The sequence below is a fragment of the Leptosomus discolor genome, chromosome 1 (genome assembly GCF_034619465.1).
Source record: "Leptosomus discolor isolate bLepDis1 chromosome 1, bLepDis1.hap2, whole genome shotgun sequence".
Taxonomy (NCBI): domain Eukaryota; kingdom Metazoa; phylum Chordata; class Aves; order Leptosomiformes; family Leptosomidae; genus Leptosomus; species Leptosomus discolor.
This window is the reverse complement of record NC_141391.1, coordinates 162,075,203-162,096,822: the sequence shown is the minus strand read 5'-3', so window position 1 is coordinate 162,096,822 and position 21,620 is coordinate 162,075,203. Positions and strand designations below refer to the sequence as shown.

The window sequence follows — 21,620 nt, the reverse complement described above, 5'->3', positions numbered from 1 at the left end:
GCCGCGGAAGAATTTTACGCAAAACGCACGGGTTCCTCCTGCCCTATGGCAGCCTGCTACGCAACTTGCGTACGCCGTATACTTACGTAACGTACGCCTCGGCTGAGGTTCTCCCTGCTGCCGAGAAGGGGTTACAGTGTTGACTCTTTGCGTAGCAGACTTTGAGGAATAGGGAGAGAGTTACTCTCCTCCCTCCCTTCCTCACGCAGGGGCCCGGCTCAAGTAAAGAACGCTACGCATCTTTCGTACCCCGCCTGCCTCGCGGAGCAGTGTTTCGCCAAGCGAGCTTAGGGCGTAGTTTGCTTCCGGGAATAGGCGTAGGTATTTTCGAGGGCCGCAGTTTGCGCAGCGCCGGGCCGCCCGTAACGTAACTGAAGCGGGTTGGGGCGGCGGCAGCCATTTTGTGCCGGGAGCCCGGAGGAAGAAGACGCTGGTGTCTCCACACTTCACGGGCCCTGGAGCCGACCGAGAGCCCCGCCGTTCCCTCCGCCGACGTCCAGCGGGTCTCTGACCCACTGACCACCTCTTCTCCTTTTGTATCCCACCAAAGAAGCGAGGTGGCGCAAAGCGATTCCTCCGAGACACAGCCGCCCCTGGCTGGACCGTCTCCTCGTACCCCCAGTCCCTCGCCGTCCCCACGGCCGGCGTTCCGCTGCCTTTCTCCCACCCCTCCGGGGGCGATGAGGGGCTTCGGGGACCGGGGCCGCGACCGAGACCGCGGCGGGTAAGGGGGGGGAGGGGGGTGTGGGGTGGGTGGTGTTGGCGCGGCTCGACCCGACTTGGGGGCGGTGGAGGGGGCCGTCTACCCCGCTTTCAGGGCCTGGGGGGAGGAGTCGGGGGGCCGGCGGGGGGGCTGGAGTGCGGTATTGGGGGAGCTTTTCCCAAAAAAATTCTCGGCGTGGGGGGGTGAGCTGGAGACTTTTATCAGTACGGTTCTGGCAGCAAGGGGTGGTGTGGTGGGCTTTTTTTTTTTTTAATTTAGCTTTTCTAGCTTTCGTGTGTAACCGTGTGTGCCTTGCTTGCAGTTTTAAGGCCTGCGTTTTTCTTTCCCCCGCATCCCTTCATTTGTTTTTTGCCAGCCCTCTTTTTTCTTTACCCTACTCCCCGTCGTCCGTCCCCCCCCGTCCCCCCCCTCCGCAAGCCACGACGGCCTTTGTGGCCCTGGCAAGGGTGGTTGGACGGTCTGCCCTTCCGCTTGTCATTGCTCCTTCTGGACTTACTAGAAAGATGGCAGCTGGTGAAAGATCTTTCTCAGTTGCGCTCCCAGGCTTATCGTGAGAGGAAATGAGATTGAAAACTGCTGCCATGCAGGCGGCGTGCAGGCTCGGGAGGGTGATCTCGGTAAACACGGCCCTGGACCACTCATCAGGAGCGTGACCAAGCTTATGTAGCAGTCAAACAGGAGTTGTCTGTGTGGCACTGCAGAGGCCCAGTGCTTGATATTTTTTAATCTGCTATTTAAAGGAAACTTGGATTGGAAGAGGTTTTTGGAGGTTTGATTATTATTTTTTTTTTCTTAAAATTATTATGGCAGCAGTAAATACTATGGTATTATAGTATATGACTAGTTTGAGACTTGAGTTTTTTTAAGGGTTGAAAGTAATGAGATGTTCATCCCAGGCCTTTTTAAAGAGAAAGTTAGAACTAATTCAGGAGAGTGGCCATTTCTGTCTTTTATATCACAAGTAGTTAGGCCTCCATTCTCAGGGTTTAGCAATAAACATATCATGTGGCCTCCGTTGTTCTTAATATGGCAGACTAGATCTCAGTTAATGAGTTCCTTTTCCTTTTCGAGATTCAGGAATATTTTGTTATATATTGCAATCCGTTTTAACATGTAGTTTCTTGTCTGTGGAGAGAGATAGTCGTATCCTTGCTTTATCATACACCCACATTTCACTCTCTGAAATTAAAAGATACTTGAATTTTTTTTTCGCAGGGAGGAGGGTTCTGGTGTTTTTCCACTATGAGATTTCCAGCTCAGTTTTAACACAAGGACATTGGAGTAAATGCTTTGGCAAGTCTGAGATAGTTCAGACTCCAGCTGTTTTTGGAGTTCAGTGAGTGAGTTTGAGTATGAGGGTTTATGTACAGTTACTTAAAAGCACTGTCACAACACTTGGCATGCCTTAAAATTTGTGTGATCTCATTTTGTGTAGACCGATAATAGGCGGATGCTTCTCTTTTAGATCAGGGGTTTTGCATAAGTAAAAGGAGTGCCTACATGCTTCTTTGTGAAGTTTTTGGACATTTGCATGGAAAATAGTTTCCTTGGCATGTGATCCTGGAAGCTTTCATGCATTGAGATTCAGTTTGTTATATACATCTATTTAAGGTGTGAAAATATTTGTAACCACTAGCAACCATATTTCATAAATAACCTCTAAAATTTTGGGCCACTTAGCATGCTGGTTGAGTGCCATTTGAGAGTCTTTTGATTCTTTTGTAGGCTAACCAAATACAGGCTTTCTGTTTCCCTACTGTCAGGAACAAATTGTAGGTGACTTCTTAGAATGCAAAGTTCTACTGTTTTGCTCTGGAATGTAGCAAATTCACTTGGTTGTTTCCCAGAAATGATGGCACCAGTAATACCAGAGAAGAATGTTTTCAGTCAGACTGAATTTACACTTGAAAAGAGACCTTTTGGCAAATCGGTGGAATTATCTTAAATCTAAGTCAGTTTAACTGGAATTGGAATCTGGTTTTACTTCTAATTGGAATGTCAAGTGTCAGTTACTGCCGGTTTAGCTGATAAACTTCATCAGAGGCAGTGTTTGGGGACTGCTGAAGGGCTACTTCTTTCAGGTCGGTATATAGCCATATTGTATATAAGAATGGAGAACTGAAACTATATGACTTCTATGTAGAGTGTATCAGTTCTTCCTTCTGGATAGCTATGGAGCAAATATTCCTAGTAACCAGCTGTTGCAGTGTCCAGTCTTGCAATCAGTTCTTCCGTATGTTTCCTTCCATAAGGAAACTCACTGACCATTTGAACATCCAGTTGACTTGAGTGAGACTGTGGGTTTTATTAGAACCACTTGGATACAGAAATAGTCGTCATTTTGACCTCGAGTTAGGATGATCAGTAGCAGACATCTTCAGTAAAGCAGAATGTCCCTGTAAAAGAAAATCTATACTATTTTTTGCACTTTGTCCTGAAAGAAAATGTAATGCTGAAATGAATTTTTGAAGTTGTGTTTCACAGTCTTTTCATATGACAAAAATTGCTGCTTATGCAGGCTGCCTGGGGGATCAGATAGACATACTGTTGAGAAAATAAGGGATATTTATAGGAGAGGGAAGAGACTTAATGAAACAGGTGCAACAAAGCAAACATTTGAAAACTTTCTTGCAAGGTTTTAAGTTAAATTATATCTACCATAGTTAGCTTTTCCAACAAGGTAACCCCTTCTTCCTGGTAATGTGTTGATTTGAGTTCTTTGGTCTTTTAATCACTATAATTTGTAGTTTCATTGAGAAGTGATTCAGTGAACAAATGTAGTTAATGCCTGAACAGATAGTCTTGTACTTAAGATAATTCAGAAATTTATTTCAGATTTTATTTTTTAGCAACACCCCCCCTCTCCCCAAGCTACTAGTGTAAGAAGATTGCTTTGGGATTTTTGTTGCTTTTGGTTTGTTTCATTAACAGCTTTTTATTTACTAGCGGACTGCCAAGGTGCAGACACTTTGGATTTGCTGTCTAAATAAAAGTCTTGTTTTAAATGGACATTTCTCATGAATTCATGTTTTGCAGAAAGCTGTAGCTTTATTAGTCAAAATCTGAATTAGGACAAAATTTGACCCCATAGCAACTGGAAAAGTACCTTCTGCTGTGTTTGTATGATACTAATGAAAGAGCTGTAACTTTTTTTGTGGAATTTTAAAATACATTATTTGTTACATTGGCAGTAAATAATCATTTTATGCCACTTGGGTTTCAGTTACCCCTACAGATTATTTCCAGAAGCTCATGATTTGTCTAATGCATTAACAAGTCATTGCTGTTAGTTCTAAACCTTCTGAAGTATATTAAATTAATGGGGTGAAGAGCAGTAACTTCCGAGCTGTTCTGCTAGTTAGGAAATTTTTAGTAACTATTAGCTTCGTACTCTCTTGAGTCTTCATCAAAAACATTTTTGAGAGGATATGATTTTTCCCAGGTACTTTTTTTTCCCCCTGTTAGACTCTGGTTTCAAAATAAATTTTTATTTTATTTATTTTATTGCTTTGGTTCCAGAATTACAGACAGACTTACAGGCTTGACTGGACTTGTTTACTCTCTGTTCTTCACTCTAATTTTTATTTGAGGCATACTGCTTGATAAGAAAGGAGAGTTGACATAGAGGGAGAGGCAGTGAAGTAGCTATTTTTGTGTAAAACTAACCTTGAGAGAGATAAAAGGAACTTAATTGGAGATTTTTCTCATCCTTTTCATCTAACCACGTTTAAGTGTACTGTCAGTTTCAAGAACAGGTAAGTGTTATAGGTGTACCCACAGCATTGTCCCAGGGAAGGGAACCTTGAGATAGAAACCCAGAGACAGGAGCGTTAAGGCGGTGACTGCAAATGGCTGCACTGGCAGGAAACTTCAAGATCTTTTTAGGTTCAGAACTGACTTAAAGCAGGTTTGTGTTAAAGCAGGAGTTGTATGCCATCACAGTGATTGGAGAGGGGTGACTTTGCTAGAATATTGTGCTCTTGTTTCAGTTTGGGGAAAAGAGAGTGGAAAATGCTTAAGAAACCCCCAAATGCCAGAGTAATTAAATACTCTTTTGTCTAACATTGATGTACCCAGGTTTGGAGCAAGTCGCGGAGGTCCTCTTCCTCCAAAGAAGTTTGGTAATCCGGGGGAACGTTTACGTAAGAAAAAATGGGATTTAAATGAGCTGCCCAAGTTTGAGAAGAATTTTTATGTGGAACATCCAGAAGTGGCCAGGCTTACTCCGGTAAGTTTTCAGATTTTGTCTGTTCCATTTTGCCTACAGTAGAAAATGTCACAAGTGAAAAAACTTGTCCTAGGAACTCCGGGACAGTGTGTAATAGAACTGTCTCTTCAGTAAGCTTGTTCGGTATGTGCGTGCTCTGCAGGAGACCAGTTTTAGTTGCCTTCAGTATTTAACATTAGCAAAGGGGATGCTTCTCCTCTTAGCTGTTTTTATACGAGATATTTTAAATTTGGTGGTTTGTAATTTGTCATCATAGTGCTTGCTTGTGTCTAGCTATTAGTCAGTGTAGATAAGACGTAGAGAACTTGAGAGTTGCATTACTGGGTAGGCCCTGAAAGAACGTGAAATAATGAACTAAGAGTGGCAAAATGCATGAGAAATGTTTGAAAGTACTATTTTATCGTAGTAATAATTGGGGCTGAAAGAGGCCATGGGAGATCTCTAGTTTAATCCTCTTCTGAGAGCAGGCTTAACAACAAAACTAGAGCAGGTTGCTTAGCTCCTTGTCCTTTGAGTTTGACTATGCCCAGGAATGGGGAGAGTTTATATCCTCTCTGGGTGGCTGTCCCAGGGCTTAATGTCTCTCATGATATTTCCACCCCCTGCCCCCCCACTTGCAACATCTCTATAGCAACCCGTTGAGTAGTTGACAGTAGCAGTTAAATTCCCCTGTTAGTCCTCTCTTTCCCAGGCTCAACAAACCCAGCGCTCCAGGCTTTCTCCATACAGCCTGTACTCCAGTCTCCAGCTTTCCCCCCACAATTGGACATGCCCTGGTAAAAAAAAAAAAAAAAAAAAAAAAAAAAAGTCCTTCTTACACTGGGGGCTCAAAGCTGGGTGCAGTTCTTTGTGTTTACTCTCTAGGTACAGTAATCTCCCCTTCTTACCCAGCCCGAGTCCAGTCTTTTTATACCTCTTTAATGTCTTTTTGTATTTAGAAATTAAGATACTTGATTTGTAACACAAAGAAACAAACAAAATGTTCTTATCTAATTACATAGACTCACAAATCTTGATGTGAAATATTCATGAGATACTTACATGGCATAAAGGAATTGAAGGAGGCGTTGGCTTTTTGAAGATACAACTTGAACTGCTGAACCACAGTTAGCCTTAGCTGCTGTAGCTGTCTTTGTCTTAGCCAACTAAAAGGATTTTCATGTTTTTCCCAGAAGTTTTTTTTCTTGTTCTACCTTTTAATTCCAGCTCAAGAGATTCTCACAAATAGTAAATTTATTGCTTTGGATGAAGTGTATTTTTGGTATTGATGTGTGTCTTCCTGTTGATTTTTCGATTAGCATTAGAATAAGGTAATGAATTGTGGAAGCATGTGGCAAAGTGCAGCTGGATTTGCGAGATAACCTAGACCAAACATTTTTTCCAGCACTAAAATTATGCGTATGTGGATACACATTTCAGAAATATTTTAAGAAGTTCCATGATTAAAAAACCCAATGAGGTCTTGGGATATCGTTATGACACTGCTTGAGCTTCTTTCATACAGAAAAGAAGTGCTGGTTCCTAAAAGATTCCAAGCAGCATTTCCAAGTTGCAAGTTGTCCAGCAAGAGCTCTGTATTTAACCACCTCTGGAATGTGTTCACTGAAGGAGAGGGACTGCCCTGCCTTCTGCTTGTTCATAGTGTATTAGGGCCTATTTATTTTGTTTAGTTCTTAGCCCTGTGACATAAACCTTGTTTCTTATCTGATCCTCTGTTTATAATAATTTTTAAGCTGTTTGGCATTTATGGCCTCTGGAAAAAAATTCTTAAAAATACCGTATTAATAAACTTTTCATTAAAAAGGGTTGGTTGAAAAATGAGACGGACATTAGTTCTTCTAGACTACATCGAGAACTCATACCTCTGAATATTGGAGAAGCTGTGTCATAGCTCAGTTTACGATAAAACCTTTGGGAAAACGGGCCTTTTAAGATTTGTTTCAATTCAGTTCTCTAACAAAGCTGTTATCTAGAGGTGTGAAGTGAGTTAACAGTTACAAACATGCACTGTAAGTCCCTGCTGACATTCGGCATTTGTCTTTGCCTTTTTTTTTTTTCCCCACATACATAGTATGAAGTTGAAGAATTGCGAAGAAAGAAAGAGATAACAATTCGAGGAATGGAGGGCTGCCCCAAGCCTGTGTTTGCCTTCCACCAGTGTAGCTTTCCGCGTATGTATTTTGCCATTCTTGAAGATAACGAGGATTACTCGAAAACAATAACTGTTTAGGCCTGTTCTGTTTTCTAAAAGGTCTTCTGAAGCCTCAGTTATCCTTTTAAGATTTTTTTTTTTTCTTTTCTTAAATTCTTAGAGTATGTGATGGATGCCTTGATGGACCAGAACTTCACAGAACCCACTCCAATTCAGTGCCAAGGCTTTCCACTAGCCCTCAGTGGTCGTGATATGGTGGGCATTGCGCAGACTGGCTCTGGGAAGACACTAGCAGTATGTATTTTTCACCTTTGTTTGTTTATTTGTTTTTCCTTGTTGCTTTGCAGAAATTACCCTTGGCTACTTAGTAGTTTTTGGGCTTGTCAGTACTACAGGCGTGAAGTGAGATGATTACATGAATTTAAAGCTTGGTTTATTTTGTCATGGGTGAGACTTGAGACGTTAGTCTCAACTCAATTAGCCTGTCTTATTCACAGGCCTGTATTTTGTGTGTGTCTTTATTTTTGGATGCTTAGTCACTTGTCTTTGGTCTACACTTACGTTGTGGTTTAAAAACCAGTATGTGCTCTTTAGTGTATTTGCTTTATTACCTATGCAAGTTAAAATAAAACATGGTTGAATCTTCAGGGTGTACATTATTTTTTTTCTGCAGTGGTTAAGAAGGAATTTTATCCTGTATCAAAAGTACTGGTTCGGGCCAAGATTGCTCAAGTCTCCTGACTTAGACTCCAAATTTAAGTGTGCCTTCTTTTCAGAGGTACTAAGCAGCTAAGTTTTGTGCTCATATCAAAGCAGACATGGTTGGTCAGCAGCTCTGAAAATCTGATCTGTTGGATAAATGCAAGTATCTGCTTTTGCAGAATCCTGACTTTTATATAGCTGAGGTTTCTTGTTGTCTCTCACATCAGGTGTTGGCTTCTTGAAGGGAAGTTAAGCTAAATGGGCTCTTCCTGTCATCCATGTGTCATGGCAGGAGGTCATTTGCGTTGAATGTTGAAGTCCTGTGTCTTGACTTAGAATTTTTCTGTTCTAGTACTTGTTGCCTGCAATTGTTCACATCAACCACCAGCCATATTTGGAGAGAGGAGATGGCCCAATTGTAAGTGCTTGTCGATTCTCTTCCTTTTTGTGTGTATGACATGGCATCATTAATGAGATGGATACTTTAGTTAATTGGTATACCAGAACAGTAAGTAGAGAAATGTTTACTATCACAATGTGAGCATTCCACTCAGCTGAAATTCTGTGCAATCGCTGACATAGCCTAAAGATATTTAAATGTTTTGGCTAACAGATGGTCCAACTTTGCTTACGGTATCTGTGCAGAGCTTTTAAGTTAGGGATGTGTGTGCAGCTTGGCTATCCTGAATGGATTCCTTTTGCAGTGTCTGGTTCTAGCACCTACTAGAGAATTGGCCCAGCAAGTGCAGCAGGTGGCTGATGATTATGGCAAATGTTCAAGACTGAAGAGTACCTGCATATATGGAGGAGCACCCAAAGGTCCCCAAATCAGAGATCTAGAAAGAGGTAATTATGAAACGTTTGTAGTTTCTGGAGGAGGTGGTATTGTAAAATCTCTGTAAAAATAAGGTGATCTTCATAAAAGCTGTTTGCAAGGAGGTGTGTGTGCGTGAGTGGGGCTCTCTTTCTCCAGTTACAATGACAGTTCGTGAGGTAGTTCTCTTCTTTGTTGTCTGGCAACTTACTTGCATGTTAGATTTCCTTTCTGTTTTCTCTTTGAACTTCCTCATCAGGACTGCAAAGGGGAAAAGGAAACTTACCAGAAAGAGAAGGGGTTATTTTGAGGAAATGCAGAAGCAGCAAATTTAAGGGATGATTTTTCTTAAGCCAGATTTCAGGTGTTCTGCCTAGGCTTGTTCAAATCGTCAAACTTAATTTCTGAATGTGTAGAAGCTTCTTTAGACAGTGGGTTTTGGGGTTTTTATTGTTCTTAAGCACTAAGCTTTCTTTCTGTTCATGTACCCCGTAACGTTCTGTAACTGCCATTCAGTACATAGCAAGGGGCTGGTTCTCCAGCAGCCCCTGTGACACAGTAGTGCTCAGGTGACCTAACCTTCAAGCGCTGGTTACATGTTACTTCAAATGCAGGAATGTGCTGATGGCTTTCATTTTCATTACGATAAAAAAAAATGTAATAGAATTACATGAAAAGATGCACGAAGTACTATCAAGGTAAGCTTACACATACAGATCAACTCAAGAAGTCAGAAAATTATATTTTTCACTGCAATTTGCAGAGTCAGAGTTGAAAAGTGTTGTAATGGGATGAAGGCCTACATGGTAGAAGGCTGTGGGATAGTTCTCTTTGAGAAAGTGGTAGTGGATTCCATTTCGAAAGTACCATCTTCAATGGAAGAGTCAGAGGTTACATGAAGAGACCTTGGAAGGATCAGCTTGGTGGGGTTTTGCACACCTTGCTGGAGTGCTGTAAAACAGCTGTTCTGCCTATGAAGAAGACGCTTTGGTTAGAGGATGTGGGCAGGTTCAGTGCTTCCAGTCCTTTCAGGTCTTACTGTCCTTGGATAATTGCTTAGTATTTTCTGCAGCAAAGATTGTTGAATAGGTGAAAGTAAAGAAAACTTTTTTTTTTTCCCCTTAGTTGTGATCTTTGGGGTATTTAGTGAATGTACTGTGGAGGGAGTATATCATTGACAACCGAGATTGCAGTTTAATTCAGTCTCCCTAGCAGACCAGTGGCTCCATTAGAAATCTAATTCTTGCATGAGATTTATGGAAACCAGAAGTATGCCCAGCTTTGTCAGCTCTGAGGAGTCCTGGTTGACACAGACAAAAAGATCTGGGTTGCCACAAGATGCTCTGCATCTGTAAGTGCAGTATGAAGAAAGCTGTCGAGGTTTTGCTCTTTTTCACACCCCTGCTTCCCTAAACTTAACCTCCTGGGGACATTTCTGTGACAATGAAGGACTCGCCTGTAAAATATGGGAATTGGTGGAAACCAGTCCCTCCTTTTCAGGAATGTAGAAATTGCCATAGCTGATACTAGTTCATGAAGATTTTAATTCCATTTTTATGCTAGCAAATATGGGCAGGATGGTTGTCTGTCACTGTTGGTGCATAATTACTCAGTATTAAAATCTATGCTTTGGCTTTATGTATTAAAAAGGAAAAAAAAAAATAAAGTGGAAGTAATTTGACCTGTATAGCAAGAGGAGCACTTCATGTTTGATTAACATTGGGGAGTTTAGCTGGAGTTTGCTCTTTTCTTTTTCTGGAGAGCTCTCTAGACTGCATAATTCTGGATTAAGGGGGGTCAGGCTTGAGTAGAAGCTTATTTTACTTCTGATTTTTGCACAGCTCTTCACTGGTGTTTTCTGACAATAAGCTTTTAGCTTTTATACTGCATTTATTATTCTAATGGCTCTGTAACAGTAATTTCAGAATGGAAAAATATTAAAAGAAACTAGGGCTTCTACTGAAGTGACTCAATCTTGGGTACGAATGAGGGCGGTGCTTTTTTTTAAACAATTTTGCTCTGGAAGGTGATTCATTCTGACTAAAAATACCAATTGACATTCAAATGAAGAGCCTTACTCTTTCTCCTTGTTCTGTTTTGAAGGTGTGGAGATCTGCATTGCTACACCAGGTCGCTTGATTGACTTCCTTGAGGCAGGAAAGACCAACCTTCGTCGGTGTACGTACCTGGTGCTGGATGAAGCAGACAGGATGTTGGACATGGGATTTGAACCCCAAATTCGTAAAATTGTTGACCAGATAAGGGTATGTGAACCTAGCGAGAGGACGGCCTCCTTTGGTTTCCCATTCGAAGTCCAGTACCTTCAATAAATCCATTTTCCCTTTTTCTTAGCCTGACAGGCAGACTCTGATGTGGAGTGCCACCTGGCCAAAAGAAGTGCGCCAGCTTGCCGAGGACTTCCTGCAGGACTATGTTCAGATCAATGTGGGAAACTTGGAGCTGAGTGCCAACCACAATATCCTGCAGATAGTGGATGTATGCATGGAAAGCGAGAAAGACCATAAGTAAGCTGATTTGCCTACCGTTTCCCTTTTTTTGGTTGTACTTAAAAATTTACATTGCTTTGTAAGCCAAATGTGAATTTCAAATAGTGAAGGGACTTGGCAGTATTACTTAACCTTTTGAGTGTTACAAAATAAGCAGGTTCTGTAATTAACTAATGTATTGTGTATATTTTAACTATACTCTTGTATAACGGATTTTACGTAAAAATGTTGTACAGCAGTTTTAACTGTGCTGTTGTAGGAAGCCATGTGTAAGTGATCCTGACTTATTTACGTGGATGTGCCTTGTTTATGTTCTTAATGTAAGTTGGGAGAGTGCTCCTGTGTTCCTGTAAATGTGGATATATGTCTTAGCTCTCACGTCTGTTTTAGACTGATACAACTGATGGAAGAAATCATGGCAGAGAAGGAAAACAAGACTATCATCTTTGTGGAGACAAAGAGGCGATGTGATGATCTCACTCGAAGGATGCGCAGAGATGGGTGATTAGCTTCCCCCCTCCCTCCTCATGTTTCTAGTGGGAAACAGAAATTGTAATCAAGAGCAGTAAGATTTCAATGTCCATGATGCTATTGTTGGGAGCAACTTGTCCATTCTTTTCTTGGCTGAATTCAGTCTTGGTTTCCCAGAAGATTCCAGTCCATCAGAGCATTAGTACAAGAGAGAGAGTGTTTGTAAGCCGTGCAGCTTTTAGTGTGTCAGGACACCGATACGCTGGTCGGGACTGTATCGATAGAGCAGGTGTGATTTGGCTTAGGTGGTTGGTTGTCTCGGCAGTGGGTTTAACACGCAAGAAACTGACCAGTATATGTGCTAGGTAGATAGAGGCCAGAGGAGGACAGGGAATAAAATATTTCTCAAGTCTTTTATTTTTTGCCTTTTTACCGAAATGCCAGTAACGTATGGACTTTCTGTCTGTACTAACGTGCATCTCTGTTTGGCAGTTGGCCAGCCATGTGTATCCATGGAGACAAGAGTCAGCCAGAAAGAGATTGGGTGCTTAATGGTGAGTCCATCGCTGAGGGGAGGATAACTCGGGCCACTGTACGTAATTTACTGAGATGTGCTTTTCTGCGGTTCTCTGCTCGTCTTCTGTTTGTTTTGTTTTTTTTTTTTTGTCTCTACACGCAATAGATACATTTCAAAAGAACTTGCTTTGCCTTTGTACTGTTAATTTCAGTACTTGTGTTTGCTGCTTTTTTTTTTTTTTTTTTTTTTTTTTTGTGATAAAACCATGGTGGGATCATTGCTTAACCCAGAGAGCTGGATTTTGAAAAAGTAGTTGACACGTTATATCCTGAGTCGCTGGGGTTTCTGAAACTGACCCATGACCCATCTTACTAGGTTCTGGGAAATGAGCATTTAGGGTAAATCAAGTTCAGGTAACTTTTAACCTTTTTGAAAAGTCTTACTTCATAGCATGCTTTGTTTTACAGAGTTTCGTTCTGGAAAGGCTCCTATCCTCATTGCTACCGACGTTGCATCTCGTGGGCTAGGTTTGTACACATAGACCACTCTTGCCTACTGCTGCGTATTTTTCTTCTTTGGACTGAAATATGTTTTCTTTTTAAAAAAAAAAAAAAAATTCAAAGCGTGATTTTCCCCCACATGTGAAATACGTTTTTTAACATTAATCTTTTTTTTTTCTTTCATATTCAAAGTCTCTTCCTGCTCCTAATGAACAGGCTTTGGTCTGCAGCAAGGCCTAGGCATGACCAATCGATCGCCAAGAGGGAGAAGAGACGTCCAATTATGCAACCCAACCCTTCCACCACACTCACTTGTTCCCCAAATCCAGCTTTTGTTGCTGGATGATAGGGATGGATTGCTCTCAGTTCAGAGCGTGTCAGATAAAGTCCAAGTAGGAAGTTGTGGGAGAGCATTTCAACTTCAAATAGCTAATATTCTCCCCCGACACACCACAGATTTGAACATACCCACCCCAGTGTACACGCATGTTGACCCGACAGATGTATTCACATCTGAGAAAGCACTGCTCCAGATCTTTGGTCTTGACATGTAACCTTCCCTCCTCTGTGTTCCTTCTAGGCAGGACCACTGAGATTATATATGGCCTTGAACATAGCGTTACCCAGATGTGTAATTGAATCAAAATTGCACAGCTCTATTCTGGTGGTATGAAAATGATCTGTCTGGATGCATCAGCTGTGCCCCCTTTTTTAAGAAGCATATTTGTATTGTGAAACGCTGTGTGCTAAGCACAGTCCTTATACGTCTGCCCACTATAGAGGAGGAGGATGGCTTCAGAAGTGCTCAGAGTTTAACAACAGACATGGACTACTCTACCTCCCTGAGTTTGGTAGAAGATAAACTGCTTGGGAGTTGATGTCTCATTGTAGCAAATTTAGACAAAATTGCTGCAAATCAGTGCAGAGAAGCTCAGAGGAATCTCTAGTTCATTAAAAACCTCGGTTATCTGAGCTCTCCTTTTTCATATGCTGAAAGGGTGGCTGTGCTGTGCATCATGTGGTCACTTTAATACAGGCAGACCATTACTAGACTTGGCAGCCTTTGTTCACACAACCTTCACCCCTCCTTCCCCTCCCCCCCCTCAAAAAACGTCCAACACTTCCTCAGAGAGGTGATTACATGGACTTCAGTCTCTGCCCTCTAGGGTCATGTCTGGACCTGTGCAGTTAGAACTTGGGCCTGTTGGGAGAAGGGACTGAGGCCTGAAACCAGTTTGTATGAAAGAGAGCTGCTTTCTCTAGCAGCATTTTTTAAACAGGCTTGCTATGTGCTGGTAGCTTCTTTGTGCATCTTGCCTAGACATTTAAAACAGCCTCATCCCCCTCAAAAAAAAAAACCAACCCACTCCCCCCGAAACTACTCAATTGGATAACACTTCAGAAAACAGTCTCCCCACTTCCCATCCTCCACTTCACCCGAGCTAAGGGGGAAAGGTACCAGAGTCTGTTTCTTGTTACTGAACAACATCTCTGCTTGTTTTGGGGCCCTGAGTTTGCTGCTTCTTAAAATAAGTCACTTAACTGGCAAACTTCTGGACGACTTCCTCCAAGATCCTGGAAAGTGAAGGCTTCTACCTAAATAACATAAAACAGGGGCGCGCGCCTTTTGGCTGAGTCACCAGGGCTTTCCCTCTTCCTAATGGAACATTGGTTTCAAAAAAGCTTCTTCCAGGTAAGTTCTGAGTCCCGTAATGACTTCTTTGTGATAATTCCCTGGAGTGAGGTCCTCTCTCTGCACTGATTTTTTTTATTTTTTTTATTTTTTTTTTGTTCAGTCTATTAAACTAAAAACATTGAATTTGTTTTGTTTTGTTTTCTTTAACAGAAGCTTTGATTATCAGCTGCAGATCATTCTCAGTGCAGGGGTGGGGGCACATCTACATTGATGGTCTAAACAGCTCTCTAGACTAGCATGTTTGCTAGTTTATCTCTTTCCTGATTAATATTTGGAGACTGTCTGTGCCGTAGGGTATTCTGATGGTCTGACAAAGGGAATGCTTCCCAGGTAGCTGTCACGAATGATTTACAGTTTGAAATCTTGATCCTGCTACGTTGTCCTCTAAAAGTGCAGGAAGATTGCGAGCGTGCGCAAACCCTTCGGAGCATGCTAGACTGGAGAAGCAGAGTCTTGTACTTGCTCTGGTCTTTTCTTCAGCGAGCTGCGTGCTCTCCCAGGACCACTTTCTAGTCTGGAAAACACCCTTGCATTTTCCTCTTCCTGCCTTCCCATTCTTCCCGCCCCTCCCCAGTCAAGTCAGTTCCGTCTACATCGGTAGCTGCAGTTCCCTGTGCTTTCTGCCGGGAAAGCACGTCCTTGTACCCTCTGGTAATTCGAGTCGCTTTGCTACTGGTGGACGTGCAAAACGGGACTGACTGAGGATCGTGTAGCCTGCAGCTTGTCAGACTAGTTCCACCCTGGCTGTGAAGATGCAATCTGTCATACGCACTCCTCTCTTTACTTCACTTTCCCTTTTTAAAAAAACCCTGTTGCATCAAGGACCCTAGCTGGAGACTCGCGCAGCCCCCTGTGAAACCTGCCTTCTCACTCCCTTTTTTTGGTGTGATTCAGGACTTTGGAGTCAGCAAAGACTGAGGAGCCGCCCCTTTGCTGTAATAAGAAACAGACATAAAGTCCCCCTCTTGTCACTACAACCCTCTTGTTTTTATTTTTCCTACAACCCCTTTGAAATTGATGCAGTCTGGGCAATAGATGCAGTCTGACCCTTTGGATGTAATTTTTGTATCTTCATTTTTTTGACAATTGCCCCCGAGAACCCCAAATAGGGGACAAAAAGCGTTGGAGGACCTGAAACTTTTACCTGAACCCAGGTTCTCCGGCGCTTCACAACCAAATGGGGCTACAGAGAAGCGTCTAAGCCAGTTCACAGAGCGAGCGTGTGTGGGGACTTCTCGCTGCCACGGACCCTTGATGCATGCTCCCCGCGCTCCAGTGGTCCCGTGTCAGAGGGCGGAGTTTTCGAAAGGAGGCCGCCAAAAATAAAAGGCAAAGAGACGGGATCGGCTGCAGCGGTTTCCCACAGGAGGAGGGAGTGTGCATCGGTCTGGTAACAAACAGAGAATGTTTCTCTCTTTAAAACAACAAACAAAAAAAAAAAGGAAAGGAAATCACAAAAATCTGTGTTTTATCTTGGATATTTTCAGAATATTCTATTTAAAATGCAGATTTTTAATTTTTTTTTTTTAATGAGCTGTTAGGGATCTTATTGTAGTACCATGCTTTTAAAAAATACTGTATTCTATAGTAAACAGGTGCTTTTGATACTTGAGGGGCTTTCACTGAAGCGTTACACTAACATTTACTTTGTTTCTGTCCCGGGAGTTTACAAAGTCTGTCTTCTCATAAGGCTCGCAGTTCTGATCTCCTAAATTTTAGTAGTGTTTTGCATACAAAGCAGTTTCGGTTGTTTCGTTTCCTCCTTCCGTCTGACAGTGGAAGTAGGGAGTTGGTAATGGAATTCAGGATTGTCTGAATTACGAAAGCTTGCCGGAGCTGGGCAGAACAGCACAGTGAAATGTTAGTGCAATGCATTCTGGTGGTAACTACAAAGCTGAGTTAAGATATTCTAGGTCTGAATAATTTTTAATGAGTTGGCTGAATAATGCTAATGTAACTGGAGTGTCTTAAGGTTTAGGCTAGGAAAAGTAGTTCACTGTATATTAGGACTGTAAAAGTAAATATTTTTAAGATTGCCTTTTATTTCATGTTAACCGAGTGGAAGGTAAGTGATCTCATTACCGTTATTATTTGTTAGACTTCTCCCAACAGAGTAAAAGCTTTACTGTGGCAGTTTTGCCCTTCCTCCACCCCAGTTTGCTCTGTCTGATGGTGGCATTTTCACTTTCCAAGTTGTGTTTGGTTTTGTGTTTTTTTTTTTTTTTTTTTTAAAAAGTACGAAATTCAATTAGATTGTTCACAAACATCAGGTATTTGACACAGAAAGACAGAGAAATGCATTCCGGGGAGGATGAATTTGAGTGTAGGGCAAACCTGCTTTAAAATTACCCCTGTTTTTCAGGACACTGATCTTTGTTCCTGATGATCTTAAATTTGAGTCTTCTACTCTTTTGGGATGAGTCTGTCTTGTATTTATTCCGTGCAATTACTAACTTTGTATTTTTTTTTCTTATTACTGTCACCTGCATTCGTGCTCCCCACCTTTCGTTGGCACGTCCTCTCTTCTTCTCCCCTTTCCTCAACCCTACCCCTTCACTGTGCTTCGCACCTGGGCACTTCACAAGACGTGGAAGATGTTAAATTTGTGATAAACTACGACTATCCGAACAGCTCTGAAGATTACGTGCACCGTATTGGCCGTACCGCACGTAGTACCAACAAAGGTACTGCCTACACCTTCTTCACACCAGGAAACCTGAAACAAGCCAGGGAGCTTATCAAAGTGTTGGAAGAGGCCAATCAAGCCATCAATCCAAAGCTGATGCAGCTTGTGGACCACAGAGGAGGAGGAGGTGGTGGTGGAGGTAAAGGCACATGGGAAAAGGGCTACACAGGGAATAGATTCCCCATTTTGAGGGAGGGAAGATTAAAAGAGGGTAGGGAAGTAGGAAGTGCAAGTCTGAGATAGCAAACAGATTAGTAATAAAGCTGGTTTGTACCCGAGGTCTCAACACGGATGTAGATGTCCTATTTCTGTCCAACATAGAGGTAGTCCCCTGTTTAGATGTAGAATTTTCTTTCTCCTGGTAAGGTCCTCACAGAGTTAATTTAGCTTGGATTCATTAATGTCTCGCAGCTCCTAACTAAGCACAGGCAAGAGGAGGTGTGTGCGTGCACATGCAAAATTGAAATCGGTGAAGGGACACACTGACTTTACCTTCAGGGACCGAGACGCTTTTTTCCTCCTGTTCCCTGAAGGGACAATAGGTTTCCTTATATTTCCAAGTTAGTCCCGAGTTTCTTCTGTTTCCTTCTCTCCAATCTCATGCATTAAGAACCCTTTTTGAACTTCATATTTACCCCTTGAACAAAAGGAGGAGGCGTGTATGCCCAGCTGTACAGGGGAGTTACAGTCGGTCAAAAGAACTTGCTCCTCGTGGGCAAAGTGGTGGATGAAAAAGGGGGAGAAAGGGTGGCATGATTGTACCAGGATTCATTGTTTTAAGACCTGTTCGTGGTACTAAATCTTTATATGTCCATCGCCAGGAGGTCGTTCTCGTTACCGAACGAGCAGTTCAGTAAACAACCCTAACCTGATGTACCAGGAAGAGTGTGACAGGAGGCTCCGGGGAGTGAAAGAGGGCCGGAGAGACTCAGGTGGCTTCAGAGACCGTGAGCGTGGTGACAGTTACGCCAACGGAGCCAACAAGACCTATGGCAGTGCCTACGGGAGCCCAAATTCTGCTTTTGGGGCAGCACAGAGCCAGTATGGTTACACTCAAGGGAGCTATGGAGCAGCTGCCTATGGCACGAGTGGCTATGGCACTGCAGAGTACAGTGCTAGTGGCTATGGTGCCAGCACCACAGCTGCCACCGCTGGGAGAACCTCACAGAGCACTACCCAACAGCAGTATGCGGGGATGGTGGGGCGCTCGGGCCAGCAGCCACAGCCGCTCATGTCACAACAGTTTCCGCAGCCCCCTGCCACTAACGTGATGGGCTATATGGGACAGACTGCCACCTACCAGTATCCGCCCCCTCCCCCGCCCCCTCCCCCCTCCCGCAAATGAGACCACTCGCCCTCTGGTGACCAGTGTAGACCTCTTGCATTTAAAGGAACCTTTTCTTTCTCTTCTTTCCCATTGTGATGTCTCTTTCATGCAGGTTAGACTTAGAATTCACCATTCAGATCCCTTGAGCCCATCAAAAATGGCCCCCAGTCCACATTACTGATTACCCTATCCCCTTTTATTTTCTTCCCTTTTTTTTTTTTGTTTTGTTTTTTTAAGAGATATATATAGTTGACTGGAAAATTTATTATTTTTTGTCTTGCATGTTGAGGAAATTGGAAATTTTATTTTCTCTAAAAGAAATGGGTATAAGGCAGATAGGTCCCAGCTCGATCATCTTGGTGTCCAAGGTTTGTGTGAAAACTTGCTTTTGAGGGGAGGAAGTTTCTATTCTATAACACGTTAATTAATTTCAGGAGGTATCAAGAGAGGTGGGAAACTTTGGGGAGCCAAAAAGCACTTCGTTTAAAATGATAAATGCAAGGGAGCAATGCTCACTTCTCGTAATCTTAACTTTTCTTTTTAAGTAGCTCACTACTATTGCTTGTAATCTATCGTAGGTGACTTTTTCTATAGGAAAACTCTGCTCATTTGTCTGAGCTGGGCGGTGTTCAGAGTAATGCCCCAGGTACGCTGCTGGCGTTTTCTGCGGCTCTGGGAGCAGCGGCCCCATCTTCTGGTACCCGTAGCAGCCTGCAGTAGGGAAGCTGGGATTAAAACCCCAGTGTCAGAGACCAAACCTGTCTTGGATTCGATACCTGAAAACCAGATAAGTCGCTGTAGGTACCGCTGCTAGAGTGTTCGGCCAAGTAAGTTCGTTCCCTACGATCCTTAAATCGCGGCATCGCGAACGCGTGGAGCCTGGTTATCCTTAAATTAGTTCCTGCTCTGTTGGGTTTATTGAGAGGAGTCTTACCTGAGAGCCCAGAAACTGAGCAGAGCTGAGGTGATGAGCAGCGAATCTCGTTTGTCTGTCCTTCACGAACAACGACCTTCTGGCACGGGGAACGTTCCGAATGCCGCTACGCTGAATAACACGTGACAGAGTTTTCCACACTTAAGTTTTAAGAGGTTTGAATAGGGTGGGCTGGGGGGGGAGGTCAAGGGGAGGAAGGGAGGAGGAGGAGATTGCCTGGAATCTCCTTTTCATGAGGTAAGCAGTGAGCTGGTTAGTGCATCTTGATTCTGAAGCTTTGTTTCATTTTGTACCTTGCTCTGACTATTGCTTTTTCTGGCTTTTGAGTGCATTTCCCTGCTCCATTGGTCCCTTTGAGCTGAGCTCTCGCAGGTAGGTAGCATTTTAGAAAATGTTAGAGAAGAGTGAAATTTTAGTAAATACGTAAATAAAACTTGTTTATTTTACAGGCTAAGGTGGGTGTGAGGGGGCTTCCCCTTTAGGTAAAGCATGTTGTTGACTTGTTATTTCTAATCCCAGGCGGTTCAGAGGCAGTAGATGATGACAGGAGTTGGCTGCTCTTGCTCTGATAATATGATAAAAGAATGGATACATCTCCTGGCTTGTGAGGCATAATCTTTGCACTATGAGAGTGCAGCGTTTTGGGTTTTGTGGTTTTTTTTTTTTTCCTCATGTTGGTGTTCTTGCGTACGGATGAGCAAGGCAGCCCACTCCTTCTATAGCAGAGTGGAACTTCTTGTAGCCCAGGAAAAGAGGTTGTTTGTACAGAAATGATTTCTTTTTTAATTTAATTTCTTCCCAGAGTAAAATTTTGGGGGATGAATGCACATTTTTTTGTGTGTGCAGTACACAGGTAGGTTGCTGACACAGGGGGAACAAGGGGAGATCTTCCAGAACCTTGGTTCCCTCATCCCATCTTTTGATTCCAGTGCTTGGGCAGGAAGTTCCTTTGGTTGTGTTAAGTGAGAGCCAGAAACATTTTGTTTATCTGGGCACTGACTGATTTGTCTTTGGCCTCCTTCACGAGCAAATGTAGAGCTTTTTTTCTTTTTTTTTTTTTTTTTTCTTTTTTTTTTTTTTTTTTTTTTTGCCAAATTTGTGAGTTCAATGCAGAAATGTGTTTGAGGGGTGTAGGAGCAGGACATCTCGCTGACCGGCTTTAAGAAGGGTCTCTGGACCGCCAAAGCTGCCTTAGAGTCTGCTGTAGCTTTCACTCCTTTTGGGGGGGACTTGCGCACGCGTAAACATCTGTGCCGAGTCTCGCAGTGCTTCCTGGCCGTTGAGGTCAGCTGAAGCCCAGGGTCTCAGTTCAGTTCAGAGTGTTAACCAGACTGTCGAATGCATAAATGCACCGTGGCATGTGCTGCCCCTGTCCCACCTGGTGCTCGCTGCTCTGTTCCATATCCCAGCTGGAGGGCCCTTGTGGATAAAGCGTTAGCGTCTAGCGTTGTTTGCGTTTGTTTTCAACCTGTAACAGTTTGTGGGAGTGTCCAAAGAGTTGGGTGTCTCCTCCCCTCCCACTTCCTGAAGCAAATTACTGTTTGGACTTCTCTGAACAACGGAAGGGTTAGTGGCTTTGTGTGGGATCAGCATCTTGTTTCACACACCTGCTGGTCTCTGAACACATTCCTGTTGTATTAATGAAGACTTGAATTGAGAGATTCATAGATCTGTGGTGTTCAGACACAGGATACTAAGAGCTATGTTACTATTCTTAGTTTGTAAATTGTCCTTTTGATACCATCTTGTTTTCTTTTGTAGGTATAAATAAAAACACTGTTGTCAATAAATTGTGAACTTTGTCTTTATTTTTGGAGTGTAAAGCCGTCTTTGTCCCCGTTCTTCCCAGTTCTTAAAAAAAAAAAAAGTCAAATTCAAGGAGTTGGAAACACCTGAATTTTGTTTTGAATGGCCCCTGTTTGGAGAATATGAGGAACCATCACTGAAAGTGAATGAGTGGGGAGGATGTTTGAATACTTGTGGAATTGGAAGATTCACGGCGTTAGAAGGGATTGTGTTTTTCCTGAATGTTACAGGACCTGAATAGGATGAGGGTTAGGCAGAGTTAATTTTCAGGAGGATGCTAGTTCATACAGGGTTAAAGTAACAGTTTGTACCATCTGCTCTGTCAGATGTGGCCACGTGTGACGAGGGTCAGTGGCCTTTGTCTATGTTATCACTTAATAGTACCATGTTCCCTCTACCCTGGGCACTCGTTAAAGGACTGCAGGGCTAAAGGGAGTGACGATATCCCTTATACTCCTTGTGCTGCCTCAGGGTCAAGGTAGAGGCGTGTTTTGGAGGTAGATGCTGGGAAGAGCCGGGAGAGAATAATTTGCGCTACTTCAGTATTGGCCAGCAC

General features: G+C 42.9%; 1 protein-coding gene across 3 annotated transcripts; it reads left to right on the top strand.

Moving 5' to 3' along the window:
- Positions 1-417: 417 nt before the first annotated feature.
- On the top strand, positions 418-19,432 carry DDX17 (DEAD-box helicase 17). Of its 3 annotated transcripts, none has more exons than XM_086479800.1 (13): positions 418-724; positions 4,802-4,952; positions 7,024-7,123; positions 7,265-7,398; positions 8,159-8,224; positions 8,511-8,652; positions 10,724-10,884; positions 10,973-11,145; positions 11,518-11,628; positions 12,091-12,152; positions 12,583-12,642; positions 16,897-17,136; positions 17,822-19,432. In XM_086479800.1, exons 1-13 carry the CDS (start codon positions 681-683, stop codon positions 18,340-18,342), a joined length of 1,965 nt encoding a protein of 654 aa, XP_086335926.1. In that variant the 5' UTR covers positions 418-680; the 3' UTR covers positions 18,343-19,432. The 3 variants fall into 3 exon arrangements, with proteins under 3 accessions (XP_086335926.1, XP_086335910.1, XP_086335919.1); XM_086479784.1 differs by having other exon boundaries at positions 17,819-19,432; XM_086479793.1 differs by having other exon boundaries at positions 16,897-17,142; positions 17,819-19,432.
- Positions 19,433-21,620: the final 2,188 nt, after the last annotated feature.